This window comes from Ranitomeya imitator, chromosome 3, assembly GCF_032444005.1.
Source record: "Ranitomeya imitator isolate aRanImi1 chromosome 3, aRanImi1.pri, whole genome shotgun sequence".
Taxonomy (NCBI): domain Eukaryota; kingdom Metazoa; phylum Chordata; class Amphibia; order Anura; family Dendrobatidae; genus Ranitomeya; species Ranitomeya imitator.
The window spans coordinates 556,892,096-556,904,324 of record NC_091284.1 but is presented as its reverse complement, the minus strand read 5'-3'; the positions used below and the strand labels follow the sequence as shown (position 1 = coordinate 556,904,324).

Below are 12,229 nucleotides of genomic sequence, written 5' to 3'. Positions count from 1 at the left end.
AGTGTTGGTGGTGTCCAAGATGCTGGTACTGGCCCTCTAGCACTGAAAAACTTGTTTAATGAGGTGTATGGGGGATACAAGGAGTATCTTAAGTCTTGGTGGGAAATAAGGGCCTTAGAGAATTATCTAAAAAATCGGATTGTCCCAAGAGGCTTAAGGATCAACATTGTTCCCTCACAGAGGATTGCGTCACCTGAATTTATGACAATCTGGCAAAAAGAGTCTTTAGTATCATCTGTTAGATTTATGCAAGCTCTCCTCACAGAGGAGAAAAAAGTATTCGAAAAATCAACGGACCAATTGAATAAATTGATAGAACGGGTTCTGAAACATAAAGCCGACCCCGACTTTAATAGGAGGGAAGGATTACTACAGACGGCAGTAGAAAGATACCAGGCTCTGTTAAAAGAGAGGAAACATCTGCAGTTTCAAAGAGACCTGAGTGAGTACAAGGAGAGCCAAATTCCAGGTGCCCCCATAGAAAGACAATCGGAAGCATCCAAATCCGATTTAGATTTATCTGACACTGACAGAGTTGAAGTAGCAAGTAGTAGCAATAATACACATTTTTTCAGAGATCAGCAGACTAGACAAAGATGGCAGGGTGGAAGAGGAAAATCTGGAAGGAAGAGGGGAAGAGGAAAGTATCGGTTTGGAGGAGGTCCCCTGACCCCCTTTCTGACACCGAGTCCAGCACCTGGCCAAGTAACTGGAGCATCCTCCTCATCATCGGTTTCTTTTTTGGAGCGCAGTGCGAGAACGGGTTACCAGCTCAGAACCAGGTTCAACTAAACAGGGGCCAAATTATCAATCTGTCCTCGCACACGCTCTCCAGTGATGAGTATAGGGTCTTGCAGAGAGGTCTCAATTTTGTTCCAACTAATCATTTTGACTGTTTCGAGTGGGTGAAAGATCTTAACCTCTTTTGTAGAAAACTTAAGTGGAGAAAATTCTTCAAACACAATACTCGTGAAGAATGTGGGAGGCTAGGGCTTGATCAGGAGGACATGGAGGGTTTTGAGGCCCTATGTGGCCTACTCCAGGAGAACGAGAGGACCCCCGATGAAGGGAGAGGCCCATTTACTACTCTCAAAAATAAGAGCGAGAGAATGCCACCACAATGTGATGCGAGCAATATTGATTTATTTGCGTCATTAGTTGAAAGGGATCTTAAAAAACTAAGCAAATTAAGTTGGGAAACGGAAGATAATCTTGCGGCTGAGAGAACGGAGGGCGCTTGAGGGTCTGAGAAAGAATGACCAGATAATTATAAAACCCTCCGACAAAGGGGGCAATCTGGTCATCCTTGATCATCCAGAGTATCGCGCTATTTGTAACTCCATTTTGCAGGATAAGACCACGTATGAGATACTTACCACAAACCCACTCGAGAAGTTTAAGAATCTGTTGAGACCGGTTCTGGAAGAGGCCCTTGCACATATACTTATTTCACGAAGTGAATTTGAATTCATGCTACCTAAATTTCCCTTGATGGCAACCTTTTACGCACTCCCCAAAGTGCATAAGGGTTGTCACCCATTGAAGGGACGACCCATAGTGTCCGGGGTGGATTCCCTCACACAGAATTGTGGATTATATATAGATCAGGTCCTTTGTCCCTTCGTTACATCTATCCCGTCTTACTTAAGAGACACATCCGATTTGCTACTCAAGCTTGAGGGAGTCCATCTGGGTCAGGATGTTTTCTTAACGTCTATTGACATAGAAGCACTTTATAGTAGTATCCCACATCAAGCAGGGATTGAAGGGGTTAGCTACTTTTTACAACAAAGATCGGTTAGGTGTAGGGAACACAACAACTTCATGCTTACCCTTACTTGAGTATGTTTTGACCCATAATGTGTTTACGTTTGACAGGAAGTACTTCCACCAGCTCAGGGGCACAGCGATGGGGTGTCCCTGCGCCCCATCGTACGCTAATTTGTTCCTGGGCTGGTGGGAGGAAACTATCGTTTTTGGAGGGGAGGACAAATGGTGGCATGAATATATATCTATATGGTATAGATATATTGATGACGTTTTTATGGTGTGGACGGGTACCAAAGAAGAGTTCACAACATTCATGGGGCTTCTTAATGTAAATGGGGTGGGCCTCAAGTTCATGTCGGAGATTAGTGAAACAGAACTAGCCTTCCTGGATTTGAAAATTAGAAAAGAGACATATGGGGAGATTTCGACCAGTATTTACAGAAAGCCTACGAGTACTAATAATCTGCTACACTGGGAGAGCCACCACCCTACCCCTCTTAAAAGGGGGATACCAAAGGGGCAGTTCCTCAGGCTTAGGAGGAACTGTTCGGGGAGTGATACCTTCCGAAGTCAAGCAGGGGACATGTTTGATAGGTTCAAAGAAAAGGGTTACCCGAGACCTGTTTTGAATAAGGCATTCGTGGCAGCCAGAAAGGCTGACCGATCGAGTCTGCTACAGAAACAAATTAAAACCGAAGGGGATGATACTGTCAGAATTATTGGCACGTTCGATGCACAACATCAGGACATCAGGAGGGTGTTTGCTAGACACTGGGATGTCCTGAGGTTTGACCCGGATCTGGCAAATGTGATAGGTGAACGCCCTAATATCACTTTCAGGAAGGGCAGATCTATTAGGGACTTGCTTGTACATAGCCAATATCAGCGCCCGAAGGCTGGAGGAACATGGCTGGATAGGAGACCTTGTGGTTTCTATAAATGCGGTGATTGCAGTCTCTGTAAGTGGATGAGACCATGCAAATGTTTTAAGAGTTCCACCACTGGTAAAACTTTCTACCAACGAGACTTTTCCAACTGTAAAACAACAGGGGTGGTCTATGTAGCCTCCTGCCCCTGCCCTAAGGACTATGTAGGGAAGACTAAAAGAGAGTTCAGGAGGAGAGTGGGGGAGCATATGGGTGATATTCGGAATAACAGGGATACCCCACTTGCTAAACATATGCATGCTTATCATAGAGAAGATCCAACAAAAGTTAAATTTGCCGTTATAGAAGTGGTTAGGGTAAACCCGAGAGGCGGCAACCTTGATAAGATGATCTTCAGAAGGGAATGCGAGTGGATTTTTAGGATGGAGTCCCTAGCACCCAAGGGGATTAACGAGCAAATATCCTATGCGTGCTTTCTGTAGCCTCCCGAGCGGTCCGAGGCACCTCTGGTGTATATTTTGTTGTAATGCTATAGTGAATAATTATATATATGCATCTGGTCTATGCGTCGGATAAGCCTAAATGAATAAATGTATACGGGTTCAGTAAGAGACAGGTCTGTACCATGTTTACGATGGGGATCCTCCTTTTGGAGGTCCCACATGGATTCCCATGGAAGTATCTGTTGAGATATTATTTTGTTTGCATTTTGTACTTTGTATCTTGCATAATGTGCTGCACTAGTTTCAACATGGTCTGCCGACAGACACATCCTCCGGGACCAGTTATATGATTGGCACTTTGTTCTATACTGGTACCAGCCGCTGGCAGAGAACATACATAGCGGCTTGGTCACCGTCCAACCCCAGCGAAAGCATGGGGTTGACTGACATCGCTACAGCAGGCTTTGATGTATGCTGTGTTAATAGGATGCCGGCCGTTTGTCTTATCTGTTTTTTGGACCGGTCCTTCCGCCTATGGAAATAGATATCGGTCACTGTAGTGAGCACGGTAACCCCTCCCTCGTAGGCGGTGTATCATTGGAGAGCGTGGTCGCGTCACCAACATGTATTTTGGGATATATCGACTCTGCATGAGTTAATAAGTTGTGTTAACGCATATGTAATAGATCTAGAGAGGAGCTGGGTGTGCGCGGTGAAAAACATAGCTTAACACTAAAAAGATCCGGTGGGACATAATGTCTTTGTATTCCCCAAAGGCTCTGAACCATGAGCAGTGATAGCAAAGTATGTCCGGCTCTCTGGACATGCGCAGGAATTTAGTACATCTGAGCGGCACAGCTGGTATCCCGGCAACGCATGCCCGTATTTTCCAGAGCAAGCGCTGTGAAGAGATGGGAGGGTCGACTCCGGGAGCATGCGCAGTAACGTTATGGCGATTCTATGCGCAGAGGCACGAAATTGCGGCTTTGTCTGCGCATGGTTTATGCGGACATGCGCAATACAGTCTACCAGACGCTACAGGAAGTAGCGAGGAGGTGCATCTTGTGTCTGATACTGGCGGCAGATATAAATGTGAGTAGTGCGGCATGGGGCATTCAGCTATCCACAATTTTGATGTGACACAACATATCGGACTATAAAGGCACAGATGATTGGCCTCGGGGAGACCAAAACATCCAACACCGCGGAGACACCATCACGTGTTTCTCAACGCAGTGATTCCAGAACACTGCCCCCATCCCTTATGGGAAATATGCAGATGCATGTAAAGAAGCTGCGGAGACACCATCACGTGTTTCTCGACGCAAGCAGTGAATAGCCAGGCCTTTCCCCGGGAAGGAACAACCACGGGAAGGGCAGCATCGTATGAAGGAAAGCCACCTATGCCAAGCATGGTATCCATCCTGGAGTAGGAATCTGGCTATTAGGAGCAGTGCCTAGTAAAAAGACTATAAAGGCACAGATGATTGGCCTCGGGGAGACCAAAACATCCAACACCGCGGAGACACCATCACGTGTTGCGGGGTGTTTGCCCCACACTGATGAGGGGCAAAAACCCCGAAACAGCTGTCTGTGGATGGATACCATGCTTGGCTTAGGTGGCTTTCCTTCATACGATGCTGCCCTTCCCGTGGTTGTTCCTTCCCGGGGAAAGGCCTGGCTATTCACTGCTTGCGTCGAGAAACACGTGATGGTGTCTCCGCAGCTTCTTTACATGCAACAACATATCGGACTATCAGGCCTCCTGATGAGCCTGCAGAGGCGAAACGCGTTGAGGCGTGCTTTTCATATGGCGTTCGGTGGTACACAGCGGCTCAGATGAGTATTCATAGCCTTGTCTCGGGGCTATGTATGGGCTACTGTTAGCATTGTCTAAATAGTGTGGGGACATTGGAGTGAGGTAGCAGAGATACTACCCATGCATGATATTGAGCCAATTTGGCTGGTATGATTTTGATCTTTACCCACATCTATATAAATGTTAGCCCATGAGAATAGAGTATTTATATATGCTTAGATGATCTGGCTGCATCCATCTCAAAAGTGTATTTACACTGTGTCTAATATCTTGAGGCCGCTGTGAATTACTATACCACTGTGATATTCATATTGCCATATGTGTGTGTGTATATAGCGTTTTACTAGTGGGAATTAGGTCATCCTTAGAAGAGTATCTTTCTGTCTAGCGCTAGAGGACCCTTTAGTGTGTGGGTAGTGGCTTACACTAGTGGCCGGAGGGTTTTATAGGGCTCCTAGGGACAGTCATCGAGGAGCGGGGGCGCCACAACGCTCTCCCATAGGGTGCCTACCTCCGCAGATAGGCAGGGGCAAACTAGTGGCCTAGGTAGGGTGATCTAGATTCTCCCATTAGTTTTTTATTTTTTTGTTACACATTTGTTCACGTTTTTTGGTTGTATTTTTGTGTTGGGTTTTGTAGGCGTGTCTGTCTGCCTTGCTTTTACTAATAAAATTATACCATTTTAGACTGAGGTTTTTTCATATGATTTTGATGGCTATTTTATTTTATATGTGCTTACCGGTTTTGTTTTTTTCACTTTGTGGTCGGAGTTTAGCAATTTCAGATGCATTCGCCTGATTTGTCAATTGGGAATTTTAAAAAAAATCTCTAAATTTAGCAGAACTTTACTCTGGTCAATCTTACCTGGTATATTTTTGAGTTTTTGTGAGGTCGTTGGTAGGAATAAGTCATGAGCCAGTCCTTTTCATTGACTACACATGTATTTATACATATAAATAAAGATGAGTGAACCCGAACTTAAAGGGAACCTGTCACCCCCAAAATCGAAGGTGAGCTAAGCCCACCAGCATCAGGGGCTTATCTGCAGCATTCTGTAATGCTGTAGATAAGCCCCTGATGTATCCTGAAGGATGAGAAAAAGAGGTTAGATTATACTCACCCAGGGGCGGTCCTGGTCCGGTTCTGGTCCGATGGGCGTCGCGGTCCGGGGCCTCCCATCTTCTTACAATGACGTCCTCTTCTTGTATTCATGCTGCGGCTCCGGCGTACTTTGTCTGCCCTGTTGAGTAGCTGCAGCTTGAATACAAGAAGAGGACGTCATCGTAAGAAGATGGGAGGCCCCAGACCGGACCATGTCGCCCATTGGACCAGAACCGGACCGGGACCGCCCCTGGGTGAGTATAGTCTAACCTCTTTTTCTCATCTTTCAGGATACATCGGGGGCTTATCTACAGCATTACAGAATGCTGCAGATAAGCCCCTGATGCTGGTGGGCTTAGCTCACCTTCGATTTTGGGGGGGACAGGTTCCCTTTAAAAGTTGGGAGTTCCTACCGGCCAGTTAGTGTCCGACAGTAGACGTCGAACACGGACTCCTTCTGGAAGAGAGAGAGAATTTGTTTCCAGATCCAAAGTTCAGGTTTCCATTATTTTCAAATGTGGTTCAGGTTCTGGTTCAAGTTCAGGTACAGTTCTGGTACCCAAACCAAACTTTGGACTAACATTTGGTTCAGTTACCAAACCCCGAACTTTCGTTCATCTCTACATTTGAATTAGATCTCCTTTAAGGCATCTTTTTCTCATCTAAACAAGCCAAATTTTCTAAACTCTCGTCATATCAGAGGCTTCCATTCCATGTAATAATCTAGTTGCCCACCTTTGAACTGACCCTAACTTCCCAATATCCTTTTAAAATATGGAGCCCGGTATTAGACCCCATAGTCAATATGTGGTCTTACAAGTGATTTATAAAGGGGTAAATTATCTTTTGGATAATAGGATTTTGTGTCTCTCTTTATACGCCCTAAAATCTTGTTTGCTTTTGCAGCTGTTGTATGACATTGACTACTGGTGCCAGCTTATTTTTAACTAGAATACCCAGGTCCCGAGTATCATACCCTATATTGTATAAGCAGCAATATGATTATTCCTTCCTAGGTGCATTACCCTTCATTTATCAACATTAAACTTCATCTGCCATATGTTTGCCCATGCAGACATCCTAACCATATCATTTTGTAATATAATACTATGAAATGGAGTTTTTAACTCCTTCACGACATATAACATATTCTGACTTTAACAGCTTCTGGTGTAGCATATATATACATACAGTTCCATGCGAAAGTATTCGCCCCCCTGGAACTTTTCAACCTTTTCCCACATATCATACTTCAAATATAAAGATACCAAATGTAAATTTTTGGTGAAGAATCATCAAGTGGAACACAATTGTGAAGTTGAACGAAATTTATTGGTTATTTTAAATTTTTGTGGAAATTCAAAAACTGAAAAATGGGGCGTGCAATATTATTTGGCCCCTTTACTTTCAGTGCAGCAAACTCACTCCAGAAGTTCATTGTGGATCTCTGAATGATCCAATGTTGTCCTAAATGCCTAATGATGATAAATATAATCCACCTGTGTGTAATCAAATCTCCGTATAAATGCACCTGCTCTGTGATAGTCTCAGGTTCTGTTTGAAGCACAGAGAGCATCATGAAGACCAAGGAGCACAACAGGCAGGTCTGTGATGCTGTTGTGGAGAAGTTTAAAGCCGGATTTGGATACAAAATGATTTCCAAAATTTTAAACATCCCAAGGAGCACTGTGCAAGCGATCATATTGAAATGGAAGAAGTATTATACCACTGCAAATCTACCAAGACCTGGCCATCCCTCTAAACTTTCATCTCAAACAAGGAGAAGACTGATCAGAGATGCAGCCAAAAGGTCCATGATCTACAGCTGAGGTGGGGCAGTCTGTCCATAGGACAACAATCAGTCGTACACTGAATAAATCTGGCCTTTATGAAAGAGTAGCAAGAAGAAAGCCATTTCTCAAAGATATCCATGAAAAGTGTTATTTAACGTTTGCAACAAGCCACCTGGGAGACACACCAAACATGTTGAAGAAGGTGCTCCGGTCAGATGAAACCAAAATCGAACTTTTGGCAACAATGCCAAACGATATGTTTGGCTTAAAGGCTACACAGCTCATCACCCTGAACACACCATCCCCATTGTCAAACATGGTAGTGGCAGCATCATGGTTTGGGCCTGCTTTTCTTCAGCAGGGACAGGGAAGATGGATGGAGCCAAACACAGGACCATTCATAAAAGAAAACCTGTTGGAGTCTGCAAAAGACCTGAGACTGGGACAGAAATTTGCCTTCCAACAAGACAATGATCCCAAACATAAAGCAAAATCTACAATGGAATGGTTCACAAATAAACGTATCCAGGTGTTAGAATGGTCAAGTCAAAGTCCAGACCTCAATCCAATCAAGAATCTGTGTAAAGAGCTGAAAACTGCTGTTCACAAACGATCTCCATCAAACCTCACTGAGCTCGAGCTGTTTGCCAAGGAAGAATGGGCAAGAATTTCAGTCTCTCTATGTACAAAACTGATAGAGCAGAAGGTGGTGCAACAAAGTATTAAGTTAAAGGGGCCGAATAATATTGCACGCCCCACTTTTCAGTTTTTGAATTTCCACAAAAATTTAAAATAACCAATAAATTGCTCCACATGTTGATTCTTCACCAAAAATTTACATTTGGTATATTTATGTTTGAAGCATGATATATGGGAAAAGGTTGAAAAGTTCCAGGGGGCCGAATACTTTTGCAAGGCACTGTATATGTCCCTTCTGTATACTTATATCTTTATTTGATCTAGCTATAAATCATATTCTAAGTCATGTTAACAGTATCTGTAATGTCATACATTTTTTTTAGGGTTTCTTGAATAGCTTCGGATAAGAGCTTATCCAAATAGATACAGCGCTTACCAAATAGCTGCATCGGGAACCCAGATAGTTGGAGAGCTCTCGGTAATCAGCTGCATGTGTTGCAGCTGTGTGACAGTCACAACACATGCATGGAGAACCCAGTAAACAGGCTCGGATAAGCCCTTATCCGAAGCTATTCGATCAACCCTAGTTTTTATGTTATTCCATTCTTCAATAAAGTGAGTTTTAAAGAAAGAATGGTCTGAGGCAGCAGAATTGTAACTCTCAAGAAATCCATTTGTATCTCTTGATTTGGCCGGCTTCAAACATCACCCAGTAAAGAGTCTTTTGTTGCAGACCTATAACATCTATGGAAAGCTTTAAACACATTTTCTATAATAATCATGTAGAATTTCACTTTTCAAAGTTTGTTGTACAGGTTTAGTCAGTGGCTTATGGAAGCAATCCATAAGCATATATATTTAATGCATATGTGTTTTATTTTTATACCAGGTATCAGAGGCCTAAAAGGCCAGCTAGGGTTACCTGGTACAGATGGCATGCAAGGTTTTAAAGGAACCAGAGGTGATCCTGGACCTGATAGTTTGCCAGGACCACAAGGTAATCTTGTTTTCTTACTCAGTCAAATGGGTTCCAGTTACAATAGATTATTATAGTTATGAACTCTGCATTTCTTTATTATTTATCTTAGCTCACTGCAGTTTTTTTCATAATGTGTGTATGTTTTTCTGATTTAGAGCCCTAGATTTTGTGCAAAGATAGAAATTTACTTACAGCTACCACGAGAGAAAGCTTTGTAGCTAACTGCATGCTGGTGTAAAATGAGTCAATGATAAGCACTCAGTAAACTTCCATGCTCCCCCTAGTGGTAGCTGCTAGTACAGGGGCGGGGCTTAAATGTCCCAATTTTAGGATTTCAGCTGTTTAAATATGATTTAGCATAATTTTAGAACTGGTTGTTTCATGACATGGTGATCTGCCAATGAACCAAGAGGCACTAATTGAAGAAACAAGGGATGTGGACAGGTGAATGCACCAGGAAATCACTAATACATGATCATCATCTTCAAATATTCTCCTCCTGCAAATAAGGAATTGTGCACTTGGTGCAAGAGTAATAGTTAAATTTGCAAATATCCTCTTCAGAGAGGAATAGGACTGGAACTCGTGTGCCACCTATTTGAACTAGCAAGAGGTATGCTTCCAGTAAGCATATGCACTGGGATAAAACAAATTATTTCATTGAATATATATAAATTCATAAATACATATCTCCAATGAAAACTGCAGGTACATTTCTAGCAGGCAAGCTACGAGTATGCACTGCAAGTGGTCTGCGGTAATCCTGCAGTTCAAACGGATTTCCCCTCCAAATGTTCATCATCTAGAGACCGTGACCATTATGCATGTGTACTTCTGTACCAGTGACTGCCAAGATTCCTGTGCTTATTTGAATGAAAAATAAATATTCTTGTTTTGCACCAAAAGGTATCTGCAACATTTCATCAGGGCTACCGTCCCCTAACAAATTCCCAGAATCTCAATGTTCTACTTTTCTATTTAGACATAGCCGAGTAGAAAACAAATAAAATGAAAAAGTAATTTCCACTTCTTTTACAATGAAAACTCTGGTTTTCGTTACTAGAAAACCCAAAGCAAAATAAATACAGCACCACAATAATATTACCAATCATAATACCTCTATTACAAAGTCAGCCACATTGCCCCTTTAGCAGCCATAGTGCTGCCGTAGAAATAATAGCGACAGTGCCCCTATAATAGAGTTATTCACCCGTCCATGCTCCTGTACTGTAGGGTTAACCAAAGGATTCTACAAGACAGCATTATTTATTTTGTAGAGTTCCTATTGTACTTCATTTCTTGACATTAAAAAATTATTCCAAAATCATCAACATTTAATGCTCATTATATAAACATATTACAACTTCAAACTGCACTGAACTGACAATTTAAAGTTGAGGATTCCTGCACTATGGTTCACACTATAATAATTACTTTATTGTATGAAGTAGTGATTATGGCTCCTGTACTGTCTTTTCTTATTTGTGCAGGATTTCCAGGGAGAAGAGGAGACCGTGGTACTCCTGGATTACCAGGTTTGCCTGGGCTACCTGGCCTAGAGGGTAATCCAGGAAAACGAGGACTTGATGGTCAGAACGGTGGCCCAGGTGATGTCTTAGGTGCTCCATCAGGATCTCGTGGAGATACTGGATATCCTGGCTTCCAAGGGCCAAAAGGCAAACAAGGCGAGCCAGGTTTATCAGGATTACAAGGTACATCACTTTATTTTAGTTATTACATCTTCATAATACTGACATTTATGGAAAGCAGAAATAGTTAACATGTAATATAATTTTAATGTATTTTATGTAATGACACATTTAAATCTTACATTTGATGTATGTGATTTTCCTTCTGCATATGGTGTGCTGTAGTATATCTGAAAAAGATAAGCATTAAAGTCAACTTGTTTCCATTTTGTCGATTCCATAGAGTGCTAAAGAGAAATCCTCACGATAATTATCGGATAGGTTATATATAGCGCAGAATATATTAAAGTTTGAATTAATTATTAAACTGAATTAGGGTTACATATTTGGCCACGTCCACACATCAGTATTTTGTCAGTATTTTATATCAGTATTTAGAAGTCAAAATCAGGAGTGCAACAGAGAAAAAGTATCATAAAAATATGTGCCCAACTTCTTCATTTTTTACCCATTAATTTTGGCTTGAAGATGCTGATGTGAAATACCAACTAAAGTGCGGCCTTGTAAACGTAGCCTTTCACAAGTAAGCTGTAAATGAATAACATTTGATGTAATATCTAGGAAACCACGGTCCTGCCAGGCTATTGCCTGAGATTCCTACTTCAGTGATGCATTAATAATAAATACTTTGTTGGGGTTGCTGAACGTCTTGCCTCTTTAAAAAATTGATCTATATTCTGTATTACGTAATCAAAATATTAATTAAATATTCCTTTTTGGGTTACTATACTGTTCTCGCCTAGGTGTCAATGGAGTTCCTGGGACTCCAGGACAGAAAGGTATTCAAGGAGAACATGGAACTCCTGGTGTTTCTGGCTTGCCAGGACCTTCAGGTAATGGTGGATTTCCAGGAATGCCAGGAAAACAGGGACAGCCAGGAACAGTTGGATCCCCTGGACTTCCAGGTGAGATTAAATAATTTTATATATTACAAAACATCTGCTTTACCCATAAGAGATTTTCTAAGGAAAATTGGAGCTAGCCATACAAGTGGCCACATCATGGCTATCGCCCATTAAGCTTAGAAGTAATACATTCATTTATGACATAGCTCTAAATATCGTAGTGCAGTGTAACACGTATCAACAA

General features: G+C 42.2%; 1 protein-coding gene across 1 annotated transcript in view; it reads left to right on the top strand.

Moving 5' to 3' along the window:
• The window catches only part of COL4A2 (collagen type IV alpha 2 chain), a 372,124-nt gene that overhangs the window by 316,328 nt on the left and 43,567 nt on the right, over positions 1-12,229 (top strand). Inside the window, exons 29-31 of the mRNA XM_069757929.1 lie at positions 9,342-9,449; positions 10,922-11,143; positions 11,884-12,045. Coding sequence (XP_069614030.1) covers positions 9,342-9,449; positions 10,922-11,143; positions 11,884-12,045 — 492 coding nt within the window. The remainder of the gene's footprint in view (positions 1-9,341; positions 9,450-10,921; positions 11,144-11,883; positions 12,046-12,229) is intronic.